The sequence below is a fragment of the Gorilla gorilla genome, chromosome 2 (assembly GCF_029281585.2).
Source record: "Gorilla gorilla gorilla isolate KB3781 chromosome 2, NHGRI_mGorGor1-v2.1_pri, whole genome shotgun sequence".
NCBI classification, from domain to species: Eukaryota; Metazoa; Chordata; class Mammalia; order Primates; family Hominidae; genus Gorilla; species Gorilla gorilla.
The window spans coordinates 124,476,502-124,499,686 of record NC_086017.1 but is presented as its reverse complement, the minus strand read 5'-3'; the positions used below and the strand labels follow the sequence as shown (position 1 = coordinate 124,499,686).

Genomic DNA, 23,185 nt, shown 5'->3' with positions numbered 1-23,185 from the left:
CTTTGTGTTTTTAAAATCAGGAAAAGCTTGCTGTTCAAACTTCTAAAATGGGTTTTTGAACACAATGCAAATAGTTTAGAGAAAGAATAATAATTTAAAAAAATGCCTGATCCATTTCTCTAACGAATGATCAGGAAAGCAGAGGCAAGAGGTGACTTTAATTTCACAAGCAAATACATACGCATGTGCACATTTATACGTCTATTTTCTGATTATGTCATACTCCAGGCAACAAGGGGGCCTGGTCAATGTAGAATTTCTCAGACACAGAGCTGCCAGACAGTGTGAGAGTGGAACCCAGATGCTGAGCTTGCCAACACCTTACTGGGGAGAGAATGTCAGGTGCAACCGAGAGACAACATTAGATTAGCTGTGCACTTTGCAAGAAGAGGGGAAGAGGACAATACGTTCATCCTGAGAGCTGCTTCTGAGAACCTCAGGGAAGAAGTCTAGAACCCTGATCTACATAAAGTGACGGATGATGGACTCGCTGTGGAGGACTCCTGAAGTAGTGTCCCTGATTAGAATGCTGATTTCTTCCCCAAAGGTGATGTGGGCACAGAACTGAGCTGTGTGAATGGGAGGCCAAATAAGCACTGCTCACTCTGCGGAATTTGCTCTGGCAGCCCAAGTCCTTAAGGTGAGGCCTGTCTGGCTGCTGCTGCTGTTACCAGTCTTTTAGTATGGTTAGTCATTTCTCTTGTTCCTGCTGCTGTTAAAAGAGCTTTTCCTGTTTTTCCTTCTGCCTTGAAGCTGGCCAGACATCTGTGGAGTGACAGGGCCTTTCCAAGAAGGCAGAGTCAGAGTGATGAGGTCCACACAGGTCAGTGAGATGAAGACACGAAGGAATATGTAAGCACCCAGGACTCGGTCCCAGTGACAGTTACTTGTTAAGAGGAATGTGTGACAAACCCCACTCCTGAGCCCTTCCGATGGCATCAGAAACCTGGGGGAAATATACAGAGTTTCTTCTGGGAGGTGACTAGCTGGTGCCATTAAAACATCTATCCTAGTAGGGCAGGGCCTGGGGTCACCTCCCCCCCATATTCTAAAGAATCACATCCTCTTGCTGGAGCAGCAGGTGTTGCAGAGGTGTGAAGGGGGCCAACACAGTTTCTGGGCAGGAAGTCCAAGCTGCTGGCCTTTCTGGGCAGGGCGACAACTGGAGGGAAGTGTGCAGCAGCATTCTGCCATTGCTGGCAAGTCTCCTTGAGGGTGGGAGGGACCCCAAGATGGTGAGTTGACTTGGATGCAGTGCCTATCCCTGTTGCACTCCCAAAGCTGCGGATGGAAGGAGCAAGTGTTTCTCAGCTCCTCAGGTTTGCGTCTGTCCTCAAAACATGGCTCCCCTTCTGCCTCCTTTCTTGCAGGTTTAAATCTCCCGCAGCCCCTCTCCTTCCTGTGTGAATGCAGAGTTGGCTCTACAGAGGGTGAGTGGAGCATCTGGCAGTGGTTACTTTGCTGTGGTCACTGTAATTTTCGTGAAACAGCACCAAGATTGATTGCTCCCTCCCCTCTCTTAATGTTGGAGGTTCAGAAGACAGGGATCTGGTCTCTCCGAACCACATCAAGGTCATCATCCAAAGTTAACAAAACCTGAAGTGAGAGGGACAGAGAAATGAAAGGAATGGACAGTCACTGTCACACTAAGTCCTGTTTTCTCTCTGAGATGCACACAGACTGGAAACTGTTAGTTCCCTCTCATTCTCATGCCTTCTGCAGCTCTCTGCAATCCTTTGCTCTTAACAGGCACTTATTACAATTATACAATTCATTTGTCAATTAAATATTCATGAAGGTTTATGATGTGCTATTCCAGATGCTATGGAGATATAGTTTGTAATGAAAGAGACAAAAATCCCTATTCTCCACGTAGCTTACATTCTAAAGAGGGCTTTAGATGTGAAACAAATACATGAGTAAAATATAGCATGTTAGATAGTAATAAGTGCTAAGGATAGAAGTTAAATAAGGGAGGAAATACAGGAAGTATCAGGTGTGGGGAGGTAAAACACTTTGATAGGGTGGCCTGGGAAGTCATTACTTAGGGGACATTTAGGTCAAGAGTCAAAGGAATAAAGTCCTGTTGGATAGAGTACTGCTATATAAGAAATGTACCCTCCTCCTCCATTTCTAGTTCCTTTGACTACTACTGCCCCACGTGGAATCTTTAGTTCCACTTTTGCTGTCTCTGTCTCTCTCATGAAGGTGACGATCAAAAGTAAAAGACGTAAGGACTCTTTATACAGATTGGCCAAGCTTTCCAAACTGGCCACTAGGGGATAGCCCTGCTCCACTCTTGAAGTCATATGGCCTGCCCGAGCCCGCTTAGCGTGGAGCCCGGGCGTCTAGTAGGTCTGGAGCCCGGGAGTCTAGTAGGGTTGTTAATTGTCAATTGAATCTGCCTACAGGCACCATGGACTTTTAATTGGGAAAAGTCAAAGTTAGGATTAAAGGATGGAACTATAATCCAGGGTTGATATAAATACTCATGGCTTCTGAGAAAGGGTTGGGGCAAAAAAATAGAGAAACTACAGGAGAGATTTGGGACAGACTGGTCAGAAGGCAACAGACACGTGGCTGCTACCCCAAGCCACTTAAGGAATATGTAAAATACCTGTGAAGTATTCAGGGAGACTGGAGGAGTAGGAGGAGGAGGAATGTGAGTATGGCATAAGAAGGAATAACCCAATGTTATCGGAATTGCTAAAAGTGGTTCCTGGGGGAACTCTGGGCATGTGGGTCTAATAACCAATTCAGAACAAACGTGCTGTGCAACTTAGGGAAAGTAATTTTGTCCCTCTGTGTCTAAAGATATTGAAGAGTAAAAGGAAAAACTAAAGATCTAACCAAAGGATATAAAATTTATAAAAGAAATAAGATGGTCTGTACATTGAATTACAAGGAGGAAATGGAAAGTAAAATTAGAGAGGAATATAAAAAAAAGTAAGGAAGAGCAGAAGAAGAAAATGAGAGTACAAGATGTAAAGAGAGAAGAAAGTCACAAAAAGATAGATATGAACTCACCAAGAATGAGAAAAACAGAGCAGTAGCAGAGAGGAAGTGCCAGATGTCATGGTCATCGAAGAAATCCAGCAGAATGCACTCGCGGTTCTTCTCCCGGGATTCGGCCGGAGTTCCCTGGAGGAAGGACATGGGCAAGATTCCCACAGTTCAACTGTTCAAAGAGTTGAACGTCCAAAAAGCTACAAAAACGCTACTAGATGTCTGGTTCGAAAAGTTAGCTTCCAAGAAAACATCCATCCACACAAAAACCTGTACACAAAGACCTCAAAAACACAGGCAACCAAAGCAAAAATAGAGAAGCGAGATTACATCAAGCTACAAAGCTTCTGCACAGCAAAGGAAATGACAAACAAAGTGAAGAGACAACCCACAGAATGGGAGAAAATATTTGCAAACTATCCATCTGACAAGAAATTAATAATCAGAATATATAAGGAGCTGAAAGAACTGTAAGGGAAAAAAATCCAATTTAAAAATGGGCAAAAGATCTGAACAGACATTTCTCAAAAGAAGACATACAAATGGCGAACAGGCATATGAAAAGGTGCTCAACATCACTGATCATCAGAGAATGCAAATCAAAACTACAATGAGATATCATCTTACCCCTGTTAAAAAGGCTCGTATCAAAAAGACAGGCAATAGCAGATGCTGGCGAGGATGTGGAGGAAAGGGAACTCTCACACACTGTTGGTGGGAATGTAAATTAGTACAGCCACTGTGGAGAACAGTTTGGAAGTTCCTCAAAAAACTAAAAATAGAGTTATGGCCGGGCGTGGTGGCTCACACCTGTAATCCCAGGACCATGGGAGGCAGAGGCAGGTGGATCGCCTAAGGTCAGACGTTTGAGACCAGCCTGGCCAACATGGTGAAACCCCGTCTCTACTGAAAATACAAAAAAATTAGCTGGGCACGGTGGTGGGCGCCTGTAGTCCCAGCTACTCAGGAGGGTGAGGCAGGAGAATCACTTGAACCTGGGAGGTGGAGGTTGCAGTGAGCCGAGATTGCGCCATTGCACTCCAGCCTGGGAGACAGAGGGAGACCCCGTCCCCCCCGCCCCCCACCAAAAAAAAGAAAAAAAGAAAAAAATAGAGCTACCATATGATCCAGCAATTCTACTACTTGATATATATCCAAAAGAAAAGAAATCAGTATGTCTAAGAGTTATCTGCACTCCCATGTTTATTACAGCACTGTTCACAATAGGCAAAATATGGAATTGATCTAAGTGCCCATCAACAGAGGTATGGACAAAGACAATATGATACACATATCTACATAGACAATGTACATACACCTACAAACACAATAAAATACTATTCAGCCATAAAAAAGAATAAAATCCTGCCATTTGCAGCAACACGTATGGAACTCGAGGCCATTATGTTAAGTGAAATAAGTGAAGCACAGAATGACAAATATTGCATGTTCTCACTCATATGAGGCAGCTAGAAAAGTGGATCCCGTGAAGACAGAGAATAGTTTGGTGGTTACCAGAGTCCAGGAAGGGTGGGGGGAGAGGGAGATAAGGGGAAAAACCAAAGAATATACATGTATTTATGACCACTGAACTGCACATTTTAAAATGGTAACGATGGTAAATTTTATATGTATATTTTACCTCAAGGAAAAAACTTGTACACAAATATTCACAGCAGCATCACTCATAATGACACAAAAATAGAAACAATCCAACTGTCCATCAACTGATGAGCAGGTAGATAAAATGTGATATATCAGTACAACGGAATATTTTTCAGCAATGAATAGACATGAAGTACTATGTATGTTACAGCATGCTTGAACCTAGGACACATTAAGTGAAAGAAGTCAGACACAAAGGCCGTGTATTGCGTGATTCCATTTACATGAAATGTCCAGAATAAGCAAATATACAGAGACAAAAGGTAGATTTAGTAGTTGCTTAGGGGTAAGGGGTTAGCGAGAAATGAGGAGTGAATGCTGATGCATATGAGGTTTCCTTCCGGAGTGACAGAAATGTTCTAAAATCTATTGTTGTAACTGTTCTGATGGAATGCTAAGACTTCTTTCTGTTCTGTGCCTCAGATACACCACTAATTTCCTAGGCTTCGGCTCTGTTATCTATGGACTGGATGTAATGACACTCAGCTTGGGTATTTGTTGATGGATGGAGATTATGAGAAAGATGAGAAGATGAACTACTCATGGCTTTTGACCGCGTTAAGCATCCACTGGGACCAGCGTCGTAATACAACATGCAATGAAGACCAAGTTTGCAATGTCTGTAGTACTTACAGATTTATAAAGTGCCACCCTGAGAATGATAACGCATGCAGTTATTGTGCATTTATGTGCGGCTATTAAAAACCATCCCTGGTAGAGAAAACTTTCATTTTAGACACTGTGAAAACACATTAAGAGAGGGAGGTAGAAAGGTCAAAATGGCAAGTTGGAGAGAGAAGTTGTTTTTGGATAAGAAAACTGGCCTCTTACCTCCCAGCTGCTGAGATTCTGGAAGAAAAAATACAGGGCGGCAGCCCACATCACAGCGGTGGCCACGATGCAGAAGAGCGGGACTGGGAGGACCTTCTCAGAGCTGCGGAGCTGTCGGAGGAGAAGCAGATGCGGCCTCAAGCGACCCCGCCTTCGCCTGCCCGAGGGCCCGAGGCAGCCGCTCCCGGCGCCCACTCTTACCTTCATGATGATGTAAAAGGCCAGGTACAGCAAAAGGTTACAGATGAAGATGCCCAGCATGTAGGAAGCAAAGTCCCTGGGGCGGTATATCAATCCAAAGAGGGCGCTGCAGGCGTGGGAGAAATGTGGGCAGCCGTGAAGGTGGATTTGCAACACTATTGGCTTTTCCAATCCCCCAGTCCCTTGAGTGGGAATGGGCGGGTTCTTTTTTTTTTTTTTTAACTTTTATTTTTAGTTCATTTTATTTTTTTAAACTCTTACCTCTGATGGAACAGTAGATTTTTTAAAAAATACTTTAACATATAAGTTTTTTTTTTTTTTTAAGAGTTGGGGTCTCATTCCCTCACTCAGGCTAGAGTGCAATGGCACCATCACGGCTCACTGCAACCTCCACATCCTGGACTCAAGCGATCCTTCCACTTCAACCTCTCTGGTATCCGGGACTACAGATGCATGCCACCACTTCCAGCTAACTTTTAAAATTTTTTTGTAGAGGCAGGGTCTTTCTATGTTGCCCAGCCTGATGTTGGATTCATGGCCTCAAGCCATCCTTTTGCCTCAGCCTCCCAAAGCCCTGGGATTACAGCCGTGAGCCATGGTGCCTTGCCTATATAAGTAACTTTTAATTTAATACACTTTCTTCCAAGCATTCATTTCTAACAACCATGTAAAGTTCCCATAACTGAATGCAATGTAAATGATCATCTTTCCCCTTTTGTTGAAGTGTTTTCCCACATTCTTCGGTTTTTCACTATTATAAGAAACACTGCAATGAATAAATAAATACTTTCAGACATTGAGCTTATGTTTTTCATTTAAGATTAGTTCCTTAGAATAGAAGCAAAGTCATCTCCATGATTGGCTTGACACACATTACCAAATTTTTGCTAGCTGTCCATGGTTTTAAAATTAATGCTAAAGTTAATTTTGGTTGGAGTCAGCTTTAATTTTGTTCCAAATTTCTATTCAGTTATAATATGTCCTTTATTACATAATTCTTTCTTATCTTTTTGTTTTGAAATAGTTTTTTTTTTTTTTTTTTGAGATGGAGTCTCACTGTGTTGCCCAGGCTGGAGTTCAGTGGCACCATCTCGGCTCACTGCAACCTCCACCCCTCCAAGTTTAAGCAATTCTCTGCCACAGCCTCCGCAGTAGCTGGGATTACAGGCGCATGCCACCATGCCCAGCTAATTTTTTGTATTTTTGGTAGAGACGGGGTTTCACCATCTTGGCCAGGCTGGTCTTGAACTCCTGACCTCGTGATCCACCTGCCTCGGCCTCCCAAAGTGCTGGGATTACAGGCGTGAGCCACCGCGCCTGGCCTGAAATAGTTTTTAATGAATACACATCCACATATATATTTTTAAAAATCTCAATATCTCTATCTAGTTGGGTTTCTGTCCTCCATTCGGATTCACTGATTCATATTTCTAATTTCTAATTTTAGATCGGTGCCTCACTATTTTATTATTATTTTATGATATGCTAGATTATCTGATTAGGCTAGCCTGCACTGTTCCATTTGGTAGGCACGCGTGGCTATTAAAATTAAATAAAATTGAAAATCTACTTCCTCAGTCACACTAGCCACATTTCAAGTCTGCAATATCTATGTGCTAATAGTTACTGTATTGGACCATATTTGTGAAACATTTACATCACTCCAGAGAGTTCTACTGGACAATGCTGGGCTAGTCACCTCTGCTCCTCTTTGCTTCTGTTAATCTCTTTTTCAAAGATCTTTGAAATTTTTGCCTAACTAGCAAATAAATTTTAGAATAAAACCTTATTAACTTAATTACTATTCTAACTCTAAATGTATACATTACCTTGAGAAAGGATACCTTTGCAGTAGTTAATCTTTCCATCCAAGACCTGACGTCTCTCTTCATTTAGCTAAATTTTCCTTATGGCTTCTAATAAGATAATTACATTTTCTACAGAAAGATTGTGTACATCTCTCAAAATTTATTCCTAAGTATTTAAAGTGTAAAGTACTATTAATGGACTCTCTTTGTTCATTTTGAATTCTAACTGACTTTGTTCTTTTTTTTTTTTTTCCTTTTTTTTTGAGAGAGGGTCTCACCATGTTGCCCAGACTGGTCTCAAACTCCTGGGCTCAAGCAATCCTCCTGCCTCGGCCTCCCAAAGTGTTGTGATTCTAAGTGTGAGCCACTGCACCTGGCCTCAAGTGACTTTGTTCTGTATAACGTAGAAAATTTTCTTCTCCCAGATTTTGAAATCTTTAGTATACCAGGTAACTCTTGTACATCCTTCCTTCAGATTCTCTAGTTATTAGCGTTTTGTTACATTTGCTTTGTCATTTTCTCTCTCTCTCTCTCTATATATGCATATGTATGTACATATATCTCTATGCCTATATATAACTACACACACACCATTTTTCTTCTTCAGGACCATATGAAAGTAATTCTTTTTAAAATATCTTTCATGGGAAATCATTCCATGTCTTTATGGAGCAACTGGGAAGGAGGTAGCCCACTATCAGATAATCATGGTGTAAGTCTGTCATTGCACCTCCATCCCTAGAGGCCCTTTTGTTCCACAGAGCTGTCTGTGAAGAGAGGCCATTTGCCTTGTCTTGTGAGCAGATCGTGGATATGGTTTTGCTTATGTGAGAGACGGAGACAAGCCAAGTGATTCTGAGCCCCTGGAATCATAGTCAAAGGTTGGTCATTATCAAGAGGTTGGTCCCTTTTCTCATCCCAGTGCCCTCTCTTTCAGGACCACCAGGACTGTGGAGTCTGCTAGAAGGGTGGTCAAGAAGAGACCACTGCCCAAGAATTCTCTCATCTTGACCTGCCCCCAAGTAAAGGAGGAATCGTTAAATGGTATACATCTTATCCTGAGGCAATCCCTGGGGTGACAACATGGGAAGCTTCTTCCAGAAGCACATGCCCCCCAGATAAGACTCAGATTCTCATGACTTGATTCTGGCATCCTCTGAAGGCATGCCTCTTCATTCCTTACTGTTCACTGGGATTACAGAATCATTTTTTTTTTTTAATCAAAGGCCACTGACCTTGAGGAGCTCATCATCTAGGAGCTACAAATAAAAGCAGTTAAACTTACTTATGGTTTGAGTGATCAATAAAATATTTCACTCATTCAACTGTGTAAGAGGATAGATTGCATAAAATAATGGTGGCTAGCAAAAATACACATCTGTTGTACTGTTCTATTTTGAGCCATTTGAGGAACAAAGGCCATGGGGAAAGAGGAAGAAGAATGATGTAGGTAGAAAGAAAGAGACTGGAGGGAAAGAAATAAAAGAGGGACTTGCACACACACACACACACACACACACACACACACATACATTTAGTAAAAGAAAAATTTCTACAGAAGAGAAGGCCTACTGGGTAGTCTTTATGAAAATTCCGTGAAAGAGTTTAAAGCTATGTTGGATGTTTGCAATCAGTGGTATTATTATCTATCTATCTATCTATCTATCTATCTATCTATCTATCTATCTATCATCTATCTATCTATCATCTATCTATATCTATCTATCTATCTATCTATCTATCTATCTATCTATCTATCTATCTATCTATCTAACCATTCATCTATCCATCCATCTGTCCATCCCATCTTTCTATCCAATGTATCCACATAGACTTAACAAGTTTTGATGTTTGTCTTGTTGAGCAAATGAACTCAATGCCTCAGAGTTTTAAGAGAGGCTACAATTGCTACACGAGAATGTCCTACTACCTTTTTTTGAGTCTCTAGAACAAGCAGTCCTACCTTCTCCTTAATTTCAGATTTCTTTGTAAAAATGACAGTAAAGGAAAGCTAAACCACAGTTTTATTGACATTAATAAAGGCAAAAACATGTTTTCATAAGACTACTTACAAGGACCAGTTAACCAGATTCCCCACAACCAGCAACACCATTCTATCCTGGAAAAGAGGAAAGAAAACATCAAATGAGAGGCTGCACAGCCTACTTTTCTTTTAACCTACTGTGTAGAAGTATCAACTATGGGAAAACAATTGCTTTGGTGAAAAAAATTTTCTATGGTTCTAAGAGTGCCTTGCCTATGATCTGACACTAATCGTATACAAAGACTAAATGGCAAGGCTTTTAACTGCAAATAGACCTGACTTCATCCCTGAGAAAGAAAAGGTGGTGAGCAAAGCAGGACTCTATTTCTCCCCAGTGTTTAGTGGAGCTGGGCCCATGGGCCCATTTCTCAGTGGAGAGGCTGGTGATATGTGCTGATTACAGAATTGAGAGAATTCTATCACTGGTACTATGTAATTGAGCACTGTTTTTCTGGGGTGTACTACTTGGTAGCCACTATTGCAACTCTCAGGCCCCAGCTGTAGGGAGTTAATTTTGTACCCATTACTCTGGTTTCAAGGTGGTCCTGAAACTCCCAGGTTCCTGTGTCTACAATATAGACTCTTGTAGGGGAGAAAATAGGGAGAAAAGGTCAATTTTAAAGGACAATAGGCCGGGTGTGGTGGCTTACGCCTATAATCCCAGCAATTTGGGAGGCTAAGGCGGGCAGATCACCTGAGGTCAGGAGTTTGAAACCAGCCTGGCTGACACGGTGAAAGCCTGTCTCTACTAAAAATACAAAAATTAGCTAGGTGTGGTGGCACACAACTGTAGTCCTAGCTTCTCGAGAGGCTGAGGCCCGAGAAGATTTTGAACCTGGGAGGCAGAGGTTGCAGTGAGCCGAGATTGTGCCACTGCACTCCAGCCTGGGTGATAGAGCAAGACTCTGTCCCAAAATAAATAAACAAACAAACAAACAAATAAATGACAATTACTCTGACAGAGATTTATTCACAATCTGTCCCTGTTCTTTGCATACTACTTTAAACTTCTAGGAGAGATTTGATCATACTTTAATTTGCATAACCACTCATCTACTATTTAAAAGTAGTAATTCTTTGTCTTTTAGGTGATCCATCCAATTTGGAGGAAATAACTTCATTAAAAAAATTAATTCACCTATTAGAATGGCTAAAATCCTCAAACAGTGACAACACCAAATGCTGGCGAGGATGTGGAGCAACAGTAACACTCATTGCTGGTGGGAATGCAAAAGAGTACAGCCACTTGGAAGACAGTTTCGCAGTTTCTTACAAAACTAAACTTATGATTGCCATGTAATCCAGCAATAGCTCCCTTTGATATTTAACAAAAGGAGTTGAAAACTTATGTCCACACAAAAACTTACACATGAGTGTTATAGCAGCTTATTCATAATTACCCACACTTGGAAGCAATCAAAATGCCCTTTAGTGGGTGAAGAAATAAACGCGGCACATCCCACATCCGGGCAATGGAATATTATTCGGTGCTAAATACAAATGAGCTATCAAGCCATGAGAAGACATGGAGGAAACTTAAATGCTTATTACTAAGTGGAAGAAGGCAGTATGAAATGGCTATATGCTGTATGATTCCAATTACATTTTGGAAAAAGAAAAACTGTGCCAATAGAAAAAAGATTAGTGGTTGTGAGGACTTAAAAGGGAGGGAGGGATGAATAGGCCGAGCACAGAGGATTTTTAGGGCAGTGGAACTGTCTTGTATGATACTATAATGGTAGGTACATGTCAACACGCTTGTCAAAACCCATGAGTGTACATCAAGAATGAGCATTAATGTAATGTAAACTTTTCATGGGTAGTAATGATGTGTCAGTGTAGGCTCATCAACTGTAACCAATGTACCACTGTGGTTTGGGAATGTCAATAGTGGGGGAAGCTGTGCGTGTGGGGAGTTGGGGGCAGAGGGTATATGGGAAATTTCTGTACCTTCTGCTCAATTTTTCTGTGGATGTAAAGCTGCTCTAAAAAAATATAAAGTCTATTAAAAAAGGAAGCCTCCATCAATTAATGTAAAAAACAAAAACATTACTTGCCTCTCCTGTTTCACAGGTAAGCAGGAGAACTTGCCTCTCAAAATACTCACAAGTCCTGATGGACTTTTTCATTCTCACCTGAATAAACCCTCCAGCCTCAATTCCCTTGTTTTTAGTGCTTATAGCTCCTGCCCAAGCTCTAGAGTGCTCACGGATTTCCATATTCCTTTAGCAAAAATATTCTGATGATAAAGGATTAGCAGGTACTTGCTAAATCCCTGTGTGACAGGCAATACTAGCATCACTAGTTCTGACTGCAGCACTTTGTAAAGCCTGGGGCAGTGGGCTCAGAGGAGGAAGGTAGCCTTCCCAAGATCACTGACCAGAGAGCCAAGAGAGAGCTGGGACCAGGGCCCTGAACTCTGGGCTCACTATAGAAATATATAATACACTGAAGTATATTTTAACCATCAAGCAATAAGCACAAGTTATAAAAAATTCTTGCTCATTGTGAAAATCAAGCAATACAGAAATGCATAATGTGGAAGTGTAAATTCGTAATGGACGTGACTGGAGTGACCACGGGTCCCAGTCTTCTCGAGATAGTCCTGGTTTACACCTGCTGTCCTGGTGGAATTATTAGCAGTGTGCCCTTTCACTTCCACAAGGGTACCTCTTTGGATGATTATTTATAAGGGTACACTGTCTTGATCCTCCCCATAGCTATGATCACTGTTCATCTATTTTTATTTTATTTTTAAAAAATTTCATTATTGGGCAGGGCACGGTGGCTCACGTCTGTAATCCCAGCACTTTGGGAGGCCAAGGTGGGCGGATCACCTGAGGTTGGGAGTTCAAGACCAGCCTGACCAACATGGAGAAACCCCGTCTTTACTAAAAATACAAAATTAGCCAGGTGTGGTGGCACATGCCTGTAATCCCAGCTACTCAGGAGGCTGAGGCAGGAGAATCGCTTGAACCCGGGAGGTGGAGGTTGCGGTGAGCCAAGATCGCGCCACTGCACTCCAGCCTGGGCCAAGAGCAAAACTCCGTCTCAAAAAAAAAAATTCTTTATTATTTTTTATTTCCAAATTTTATTTTAAGCTCAGGGTTACATGGGCAGGATGTGCAGGTTTGTTCCATGGGTAAACGTGTGCCATGGTGGTTTTGCTACACAGATCATCCCATCACCCAGGTATGAAGCCCAGCATTCATTAGCTATTCTTCCTGATCTTCTCCCTCCTCCCATGCTGCCCCCTCGCCCCAACCTCTAACAGGCCCCAGTGTGTGTTATTCCCCACCATGTGTCCGTAATCATCACTGTTTAACAGTTGGGTAGATGTATTTTCTCCTTTTTTATATACTAGCGAATATTTTGTTTATAAAAATGGGACCATGTTAGCTTGACTTGTATGAAAAAGAATAAGCACCATGCTCCTTCTCCCACTAATGGGCCTTTAGCCACCCTGGGCCATCTGGCCTTCTTGATTTTAGGAGCCGTGAGTGACTGCCCCAAGCCTGTTCCTCCTACTATTCCCCTGCTTTCTGGGACAGGGCCAAAGAACACAGGAACATGCACATACCATGTATAGAGGTCGGCTACACTGCTGGATACAGTCTGTGTAGAACACCATGGCAGCCCGCCGGAAAATTCCCAAATCTGCTGATAATACAAATGCATGGTGAGAAGGCTTAGTCAACAAAAATACAAATACTCTGAAGTGGCCCAAGGTTTTGGAGCCAGAATGATGTCATCCTCACTTCATTAAAATGCATTAGAATGCTTTGCACCTTATAGGTGCGCAATAAGTATTTGCTTTGAAAAATGGTATCGTCATAGAGGGATGCCATATCCGTGCATTACACAGCAGAAAGGCAAGGAAGATGGACATGAACAACAAGCACTCACAAATAACAGGGGTGGCTGGTGGACCCTTATTCTGTCTCCTGCAGCTAAGCTTCTTTTTGTTTACAGTTTACTCTAGTGGTGTTTTCTTTATAGTAGAGATGTTATGGGTCCCCTCAATCTACTTTAAAACACATGCTCTCTCTAGAGGATGGGAAATCTTAGCTTGTAAAGGTTCAGATCTGTTATTTCTCAATGCGGTTATAAGTTAGTAACAATTGAACTAAAGGACCCTAGGCTCTACTGAGCATGTTCAGAAAATCTAACTGAACTGAAACAATCATCAAGTGAAGGTAAGTTAAGATGGGGAGAAAAAGACAGGAAAGTTTTTTTAAACACAGTTGAAAAGGATGATATGAAATGCAGCGAGTGTGTGTGTTATAATGTTACATGAACAGTCAGGGTCAAAGACGGGCTGTGTTTCTGTGAGCTGTCCACACCACAGATATCGAATGCCAGTCTGGGTCTGCCCAAAGCAAACATTTTCCAGAATGTGGATCTCAGCTCTGTTATGAATCCTTCTCCTCCTCAAGGTTACCCCCGTGGTCAGTTTAACCAGGAGGGAGAAACCTGTCTCTGTGGCATCCCAGAAAAGGCATGGAGCAGGCTAGGGTGGAGGGCAGCCTCCCCTCTGAGCCTCTCTCTGGCTCCCCACTCCCACGGAGTCTGCCCGGCCTGAAAGAGGCTGTTCAGGAAGCAGGGCTGCCAGGACAGCCAGGTGGATCACTTTGATACAAAAACAATCTAGACCCCTGGAAAGGGTGGCTGAACATTACCTGTGTCAGACACATCTGAATCAGTAGGAAGCAGAGAAGAAAGGAGAAAAAAAAGAGAGACGTGTAAGAAAGTAGCCGAACATGTAAACTACTGGTCATTTTATTTTTTCTCAAGATGGATGACTTTAATTTTGCTTTCTGATTATAAAAGTAATGTTTACTTGTCAAAAAGAACATAGGATCTTTCTGCTTGTCTCAAACATTCAGAAGTCTTCAAATCCTCAAAGAGTGAATTGAGACTTTTCTCTCTCTCTGTCTACTTTTGTGCACTGCTTGCAATTTATAATCCAGCCTCTCTCATGAGAAATCCCTGAGGTCCTTTTCCAGAGCTCTGGGACTGGGGGACACAGTAGTGATTTGGGGAAGCAGCTCTGTGGTTTATGAGAGCTAATGATGAAATGTTTTTCCTCATTGCTGCTGCCTTTCCTGTGTCCACATTTATTTGCTTGTGTAGCCCGAGGGGCCACAGAGAAAGGACATGTGATTAGAAAGCAAAGGCAACTTATGACATGGGTAGAAAGGCTGGAGTCAGCTGAACACTGTCCATGAATCCAACTTCCTGGCTTTGGACTAAATTTAGACACAATCATTGTCAACGACGAAATAGAAAGTTTTCTTTTGACTCTGGTACATCTGTAACCACCTGGGGAAGACTCCATGGGTACGGAAATGGAAAATATTCAGTTAAACTACAGGCTGGCTAGCTCCCATTTGCCCTACTAGGCCCACTTGCCATGAATCTCTCTCCTGGGGACCCACCACACTGGGGAGGCGGGCCTGTGTGGATGATATCAGTGGATTCCCTGACTTTCCTTGGACAATGGGGAATTCCGGCAGGAGACTGCAGGGACAAAGGAAGGAGAGTGAGCTCAGAGGACTTATTTTGCCGGCGTCCTCCCTGTGAGGTTACCGCAGGCTGGTCAGAACGTCCATGAAAGGTCACTGTTCCTTTCAGAGTGACTTTTCCCTGTAACTCTCTCCTTCTACATTTTGGGAACCATGTCTTCCCTGTCCTTTTGGGATAATAGATGTAAAAGCTTCACTGCTGCTAACCCCAAGTTTCCATGGTAGCCCTTTCATTCCCCTCTACCCCATCCACATCTTGTGAATAGTACTTCTGTTAATAAATCCTTCTCTATCTTTGTGTGTGACATCTTTTTCCTGTTGGGACCCTAACAAATTATTCCATGGTCATAATATGATATGCTAAATTTCACTTCTTTTAAAAGATAAGATAATTTGGCATTGCAAAATTGCATAAGGCAAAGGTGGTATAAATATATTAAAGCTCCTCTATGTATTAGTGGTCACTACCATTGCATACATCTGCACTCAAGTTTATTTCTCCAACTCTGGAAGAAACCAGAACAACAATGCTCCCAATTATTTTCCTTTTGAAAGTTTAGTTTGTATGACTTCACTTACCTTCTGTCTGGTGGAGGATCATGACCAGCGTGCCCTGCCAAATGTTCTACACAACTGGCTCAAGTAACTGGGGGATTTGGAGGTATGCTGGCTATGTTCATGCCAAAGGTAAATCTACTGACCATGGCAAAAGAATTAACCTTTGAAAACGAGCAATTGCGCTATTCGGTCTTCTAGTCTTAAAGCCATTTGTTTATGTAGAATTGCTCTTAGACCTGGACAAGAGGGTCCCATATTTTAGAGGCCTTATTCCCTCATGAGTGAGGAGTCTGCAGGGCCAAAGGACTCCTCCTTTCCTTCTAGAAATTCTGAATTCCAGGAGCCAGAAGTGTCTACCTGCCCAGAAGGCTCCGAGCATGCTCTAAGGCCTGCATAGCCCCCTTCCCTTGTGTATCCTCCTGAGGGCAGATGGTACCACTAGGGCATACCTCTAGGGGCAGGGAATGGCCAAGAGGTGGCTATTTGTGGGGGAAGTGGATGAACATCGGATGTCGGGCAAAGGTGCCACATGCACACTTGTGAGACTCCTTAAGACACAACCAGAGGTAGAAAAAAGTGTTCTTTGAGAAACCAAGAATTTTAAATTTGAACCGAGGCCTTCTAATTTAGTTGCAATGGAGGTATATTTTTCCCTCCCTCCCTTCTTCCCTCCTTTCATGTATTTAATAGCTTTTTAGTCTGCTTTATGACTTTGATGTTCTTACACATAAGCTATGCAGGCTTTTATTTGGACTTTTGCTCTGGGCTTTGTTAATGTCAGAAGTTTGCCTATGTTTATATATAATAATTTGCCTTGAACTAGACAAAAGGATATATAAGTCTGACTTCCTGGAACTTAAAATGATTTTTTAAAATTTAAATACTCTAAAACCACTTGAATCTGTTCCCATATATGATGACTGACCAACAGCAGATCACAAGCTGATTTCTGTAGAACATTCAATGCTCTCTGATAAGTTGGAGGGAGCTCAGCAGGTGTCCTGCCTCTAAGATTGGCAAGTTGGTCTCGAAAGTTCCAGCCCTAGAATCTGAAAATATATAATTCATTCTTGACAACCATTTAGCATGGTTAGAGAAATGCTCCCTTTGAATGCTGCAAACTGAAAAATGTTCCTCTAGGTGGAACTAGTGGTATGATGATCATACCATTCTCTAATACAAGTCAAAGTTTGGCAGACTGTAAAGTGTTTGCAACCAGGGGTTGGAGGTACACCTCATCTCTGAGGTGTGGCAAACCTTAGTTTCTCAGCTGAAAATAGAACTAGGGGTAATAGCTTATCACTATCCTATAAGGGAGAGGAAGCTCTTGGAGCGAATATGTGCTATTAAACATGGCATAGAATTCAGAGCATGTGTTCACGGTGACCAGTGACACTTTCATTCAGCATAGGTAAAGGCAATGTCTGCTTTTTCATTAAAGTTGATTCGTGTGATTAGTATAGAATTAACAGGTGACTCACCTATCTTGAAACGACCCATATAATATATCTGGGTGCTGAGGGCTAGCGAGGCCAGAACGTGGATTGCAGAGAAGATGACCCAGAACCACACGTCATTTTTTCCAAACACCTAGGAGTAAAGATGGAAGTTACCTTCATCTGGGGTTTTCCCTAGAAAACTCATCAAAATCATCCTCTCTCCTGTATGTGTAAGGAGTCAAAAACAGCTGTGTGCACATTCGATTTTTCTCCCCCTCTGGAAACTCCCATGGATCTTACTCCCAGGGGACAGTAAAAAAAAAAAGGCTACTGGGCCAAATGAAAATGGAAAAAGGAAATAGGAGAGGCAGCCAAATAGCAATGGTGAAGGGGCAACGGGTCTAAAGTGGGGGCGAATGAACTTCAAACAACCAAAACAGGCAACACGTGTTGCCTATGCATATTGAGAAGGTGGTTTCTGTTTCTTCCCCTCAGTCTCTCCAGTCAGCTTATATACCCCTATTCCACTTTCACATGAGTCGGGTCTAGCTTTATATTAAAATTATCCAGTGGTCTTTTACAGGTGCCTAATACATTATTAAAATAACCAACTAGGCCGGGCACGGTGGCTCACGCCTGTAATCCCAGCACTTTGGGAGGCCGAGGTGGGCAGATCATGAGGTCAGGAGTTTGAGACCAGTCTGGCCAACATGGTGAAACTCTGTCTCTACAAAAATTAGCCAGGCATGGTGGTGGGCGCCTGTAGTCCCAGCTACTCAGGAGGCTGAGGCAGGAGAATCGCTTGAACCCGGGAGGTGGAGGTTGCGGTGAGCTGAGATCATGCCACTGCACTCCAGCCTGGTGACAGAGTCTCGCAAACAAACAAAAAAACTAAATAACTAAGTAAAAGTGTGCCATGAGTGGGCCAATGATGAAAGTGTGTCATGAGATGAAATTGTGTCATGAACTGAGGATTTTGGTTAATCCAAACCCGTTCACTTGATTGTTGTTTGTTTATTGGACCTAGGGGGGCACTTTTCGAGAGCCAGGTGGAAGAAGGTGGGGGACGCACCACTCCAAGGACGGTGACCATGATGACCACAGCAAAGGAGGCGTAGGCAGAGTAGGCGCTGGCATTGATGTCTGGGTGGCGGGTCTGATAGAGCTTCAGCATGCACAGGCCAGCGATCATGTACATGAAGGAGGTGTCTGAGGACCCAAAGGAGGAGCCAGATGATCAGGATTCAGTAGGTGACAGACAGATGATATTTTCTAGATTTTTCTTCAGACTCTGAGTACCCCTCACTTTAATCCATGGACTATTTTCTACCCGCAGGCTGTGTGGAGACCTCTAACATGTCAGCCTTCTGGCACATTCTCTAGGCAGACCGCACGTACTCCACTTCTAAACCTCTCTAAGGCTGCCCTTTAGTTCACAGAAGAAAAACATCTGATATAATAAATAAATAACTCCTCTTTCACAGAAGAAGAGTGTCTGATATGATAAACAAACAACTACCCCCACTTGCGTTTTAGATGCTGGTGTTCAACAACGATAACAAAAGAATTCCTAATGGTGATAATGTAGGCAGTGTGACCATAAAATGAGCCCCAGATGGGTGTGGGAGGTCGTTCTCAGCACCCTAAAATATAATCACATTGATTACTACACATTTATAGCTTTATAGCCTAGTGATGGAAAATAGCTAGAAATAAAATGGAGCTTACTGCATTACAATTGTGGACATGCAAATTAAGATAACAATGCAATGCCGCCATTTTACTCAAAAACTTGATAAAAACTTTAAGTGTCTGACAGTAATAAACGTTAGAGATGATCTGGGGAATGGGAAGTCTCACACAGCTATTGGGAATGGGAATTAATGCTCTGGAGAGAAATTTGTCAGTTTTTGGTAAAATAGAAGGTGCACAAACCAAGTAACTGAAAAATTCTACTTCTAGGTATCCCAAGGAACCTCTCTCACATACATACAAAGAGACATATAGAAGGATGATCACTGCAGTGTTATCTATAATAGCAAAATACGGGCAACATCTGAATGCTGTTCAATAGAGGAACTGATAAATGTGATACTTTTTGTTATACAATATGACAACCCTTAAAAATGAATGAACTACATGTCCTTGATATAATATTGATAAACCTTGAAAACATATTCTTGAATGAAAAAAGGCTGCAGAACACACAATGATAAACTACTATTAATTTGCTACAAATATAGAAAAATTATAAAAACAAACCGGGAAGGTAAATATAAAATTAATCATGGTTATTGCCTTTAGGGGAGGAAGGAGGAGATTAAGTTTGAAAGTGCGTCAGAACAGGACCTCAACTTTATCACAGTGCTTTATTCTTTAAAAAGTAGATCTAGGCAAATATTTAAAAATGTTGACATTTGTTCATTCTGAGTGGTGAATGATATCATTCTCTGCAGTTTTCTCTACTGAAAATGTTTTCTAATTAAAAAAATTAAATGCGACAGAGTTCTGTGGTGCTCTGATTTAACACCAGAAGCCAGAGCACAAACATTAAACGACCGTTTAAAAAATCCTCATCCTTGAGCGTGGAGGACATCGTTACTTGCTAGAGAGCATCAGCTTTTCCTTTCTTCCTTCTTAATAGCATCTCAATATTAACTCAATGTCTACCCGCTTTCAATTCAGAAATGCACACTGTCTCAGCCCCTTCGCTTCAGGAAAGCTAATCCCACCTTTGGCTCCAGGGACAGGGCTGATTGGTCTAAAGATAGTCCCACCTTTTTTGCTGATTGGTGAAGCAACCTGGGTCTGAGCTAACCAGCGCTTAGAGAATGATTCAAAAATGGGCTCATGGGGCCGGCTGTGGTGGCTTACGCCTGTAACCCCAGCACTTTGGGAGGCAGAGGCAGGCGGATCACCTGAGGTTAGGAGTTCGAGACCAGCCCGGCCAACATGGTGAAACCCCGTCTCTACCAAAAAAATACAAAAATTAGCTGGGCGTGGTGGTGCGCACCAGTAGTCCCAGCTACTGGGGAGGCTGAGAGATGAGGATCACTTGAACCCCTGAGGCAGAGATTGCAGTGAGCTCAGATCATGCCACTGCACTCCAGCCTGGGCGACAGAGCCAGACTCTGTCAAAAAAAAAAAAAAAAAAAAAAAAAAAAGAATGGGCTCATGACTGTTTAAGCTACTGAGATGTGAAAGGATATTATCTGTGGCTTTCTCAAAAAACAGCTTCCTTGCTCTTAATTGAAGGCTTCTGGAACCCAGCTTGCCGCCTCCTCTGGAATTGTTGGGTGGAACTACGAAGCCAGGGGCTGCTATAGTTACTTTTGCCACCAGCAGGGAAGATAGCCTGATGATAAAACCAACATACAGGCTGGGTACAATCAAAGGGATCACAGAGAAATGAAGGCAGAGTCACCAGATAAATCAACCACAAGCCCTTTGTACATCTGGATGTCCTTATTATTCAATCCAGCATAAATTGGGTTCTCCATAACTTTCATCCCAAAGCAGTCTAACTGCTCAATTAGGTCATGCTCTGTGTGGAGGTCCTCTCTGATCTCTTCAGCTCACATAAAATGCCATTTGATCTTTGCAAGCATGACTTTGGCATTTTTGGGGAGGGTTCCAGGATAAGACTCACGATTCAAATCTGTATAGTAGATATAAGTTCTAATTACCGAATTGGAAGTTGGAATAATTAGGGCAGACATGGTAGCAAGCACTGAGCACCCCTTCCATCATCAATGCAATGCCCATAGCGTAGAAGAGACCAAAGTGTTTGGGAATCCCGTACTCCTGAAAAAGGAGAAAGGGTGGTCAATAGATACTAAATAGTGCCATATCCACCAAGTCACTAATCTGGAAACACATGCTTCTGGCCTCATGTAGTTTATTACACATAATAAATCATCACACCATTAAGCCAGATGTCCCACCCCTTTGCAGATCCTGTTTGTATCCATAACCCTTCCTAGTTCCCACCCACTCTTTCCTCACCACAGCAAAGATGTCCTTGGCTTCCAGGGCTCTCCGATGGAGGATGTCGCGGCGCAAGACTATCAGCAGGAAGAGGAAGCCCAGAAGCACGTGGCCCAGATTGCTGAGAATGTTGTTGAAGGCACTACAGGGATGAGTGAGAGACCATGAGAGAGTCAAGACCATCAAAGGGACCCAGAGAATACACGATGCATGAAGGAATGAATGAATTCAGCATGAATGTTTTCCATTAACCTTTCCATAAGGTTTCAAGATCAGAAAAGTATTAGAAATCCTCTTTAACCTAACTCCTTCATTTTATGATGCTTACTTAGCCTGTGACAACGTGTCTGTTTCCTCTCAAGGGTGCCTGCTTGGCTTCCTAACACCCTCCCATCCTCTCTTATCCCAGTGGCATTTGTATAGTATGAATCCTGGGAAAGACAGCTGCTTCAAAGACAGGCACGTGTTTCAGCTACACCGTGAGAGTGAGTCCTCACAGGTGGACCCGTGTGTGTCAATGTTCAGCTCTCTAATTGTGAATTTCAGGTAAGTGTCAGCCAATCATAGCCAGCAGCTTTATTTGAGGAAACGAACGCTGGTTCAGCTCTGGAGCAAGAAGCTAGACTCCCAACTCCCAGGCAATGCTTATTCCACGTCACCAAGTTCTGGTGGCTAGAGCATGGCCTAGGAGGCCACAGGGCTGGGTTTGCGTCCTGCACTACTTAGCAGCTGAGGGACCTTCAGCAAACCCTCACCTGCCTTCATCTAAAAATAGGGATCATAGTAATGTCTATCTCACGAGGTTGTTTAATGGATCGAATGAGACAATAGGTTGCCAGCTCATGCCTGTGAACAAATGCCACCACAGCTAGAGATCTGACATTTAAAAAAAATGCCACTGCCCTCATCTCAGCAGGCAGTATGCTAAGGAATGTTTCCTGAGAACCACATACAGGAACGAGAGGAGCATACCTGGTCTCAACTTCTTGGTTTAGTTCCTTTTTACCCTTGAATAGGGTCGTTTTCCACGGTTGTTTTTAGTATTTTTAAAAACCGAAATCACAACATTAGACAGAAAGGCATCTCTAAATGCCTCATGGGCAACCAGAGGACTGGGTTTACCTCAGGACGCCCAAGGGGTGAGCACAGAGGAAGTTGTAGTAACAGATGTCCTGGTTGCCAGTGACATTTACCACCTGTAAAATCAAGAGTGAGAAGAGGAAATGTGGTTTTCCTCCGTCCTCTGAGCCCCAGCAGGAACACAAAGAGCAGACAGGGCTCACGGAGATGCACTGTCACTAGTTTACAATGTAACCAGTGCTCCTCTGCACAGATGGGCCATTATCTGCCACCTTACACAGCGCAGGCACTTTTTTTACAAAAAAGTTATCATCTTGCTTTGAATGGGAATATTCTGTGTACCCCCTTATGCAGCCCCAAGGTGGAATTCATCCAAATGCATTTCCTTTGTTATGATAAAAGGACTACGAAAGAATGCTAACATTGAGGTCTTTCAGGACTGTCACACTATGTCTTATTTTCTAGGTTACTGCAGAGGGGATATAGAGCTGTCCCATCCTCTGGGTAGAAATGGTAAACATGAGGCAGGTAGACACGAGGAGATGTGTGTTCAGCTTTCCCTATTTATCACCATCTCTGTCAAGAACTTTCCCAAACCACAGTCCAGGTGTATCTTCTGACAGTCCCCCAAAGTATGCAGAGAAGATTTAGATTATAAACAGTGGTGCTCAAACCTCATGAAGTCCTTTTTCTCACTGCATAATAAGTATGCAATTGACTAAATATTATTAGATCATTAACACACAGACTTGGCTGTATGTTGGAATCACTGGGGGTTTAAACACTACAGATGCCTGGCCCCACCCTCAGGGACTCTGATCTAACTGGGACGGGGTACAGCCTGGACACTGGGATTTGTAAAAGCTTCCCAGGTGACCTTAACGCAGAGCAAAGTCTGAGGGCCACTGCATTAGAAGCAACTTCAGCTTTTTGCTATTGTAAATGGGCTTTCTACTGTGTAATAAATTCTATAGAAGGTCATATAAGTGACCTTGGCCTAGGATTCTATGGAGGAATGAGGATTCTCAAACTACTTTCATA

General features: G+C 42.6%; 1 protein-coding gene and 1 pseudogene across 5 annotated transcripts in view; both read right to left on the bottom strand.

The window, feature by feature from the left end:
* Window positions 1-687: 687 nt before the first annotated feature.
* LOC129532393 (uncharacterized) lies at window positions 688-1,443 on the bottom strand (annotated as a pseudogene).
* Window positions 1,444-1,507: 64 nt separating this feature from the next.
* SIDT1 (SID1 transmembrane family member 1) overlaps window positions 1,508-23,185 on the bottom strand; it is a 95,400-nt gene continuing 73,722 nt past the window's right edge. For 2 of the 5 annotated variants that reach the window (XM_004036073.5, XM_055381647.2), the window contains 12 exons: window positions 22,187-22,260; window positions 21,083-21,206; window positions 20,764-20,881; window positions 18,150-18,286; window positions 17,120-17,228; window positions 14,235-14,249; window positions 13,136-13,212; window positions 9,584-9,630; window positions 5,704-5,809; window positions 5,503-5,613; window positions 3,028-3,141; window positions 1,508-1,596 (listed from right to left, as the gene is read on the bottom strand). In XM_004036073.5, coding sequence (XP_004036121.3) covers window positions 1,534-1,596; window positions 3,028-3,141; window positions 5,503-5,613; window positions 5,704-5,809; window positions 9,584-9,630; window positions 13,136-13,212; window positions 14,235-14,249; window positions 17,120-17,228; window positions 18,150-18,286; window positions 20,764-20,881; window positions 21,083-21,206; window positions 22,187-22,260 — 1,095 coding nt within the window. In that variant the 3' untranslated portion in view covers window positions 1,508-1,533. Of the gene's footprint in view, window positions 1,597-3,027; window positions 3,142-5,502; window positions 5,810-9,583; window positions 9,631-13,135; window positions 13,213-14,234; window positions 14,250-17,119; window positions 17,229-18,149; window positions 18,287-20,763; window positions 20,882-21,082; window positions 21,207-22,186; window positions 22,261-23,185 lie in introns of all 5 variants that reach the window. The other 3 variants (XM_063704037.1, XM_063704038.1, XM_004036072.5) reach the window with 2 other exon arrangements.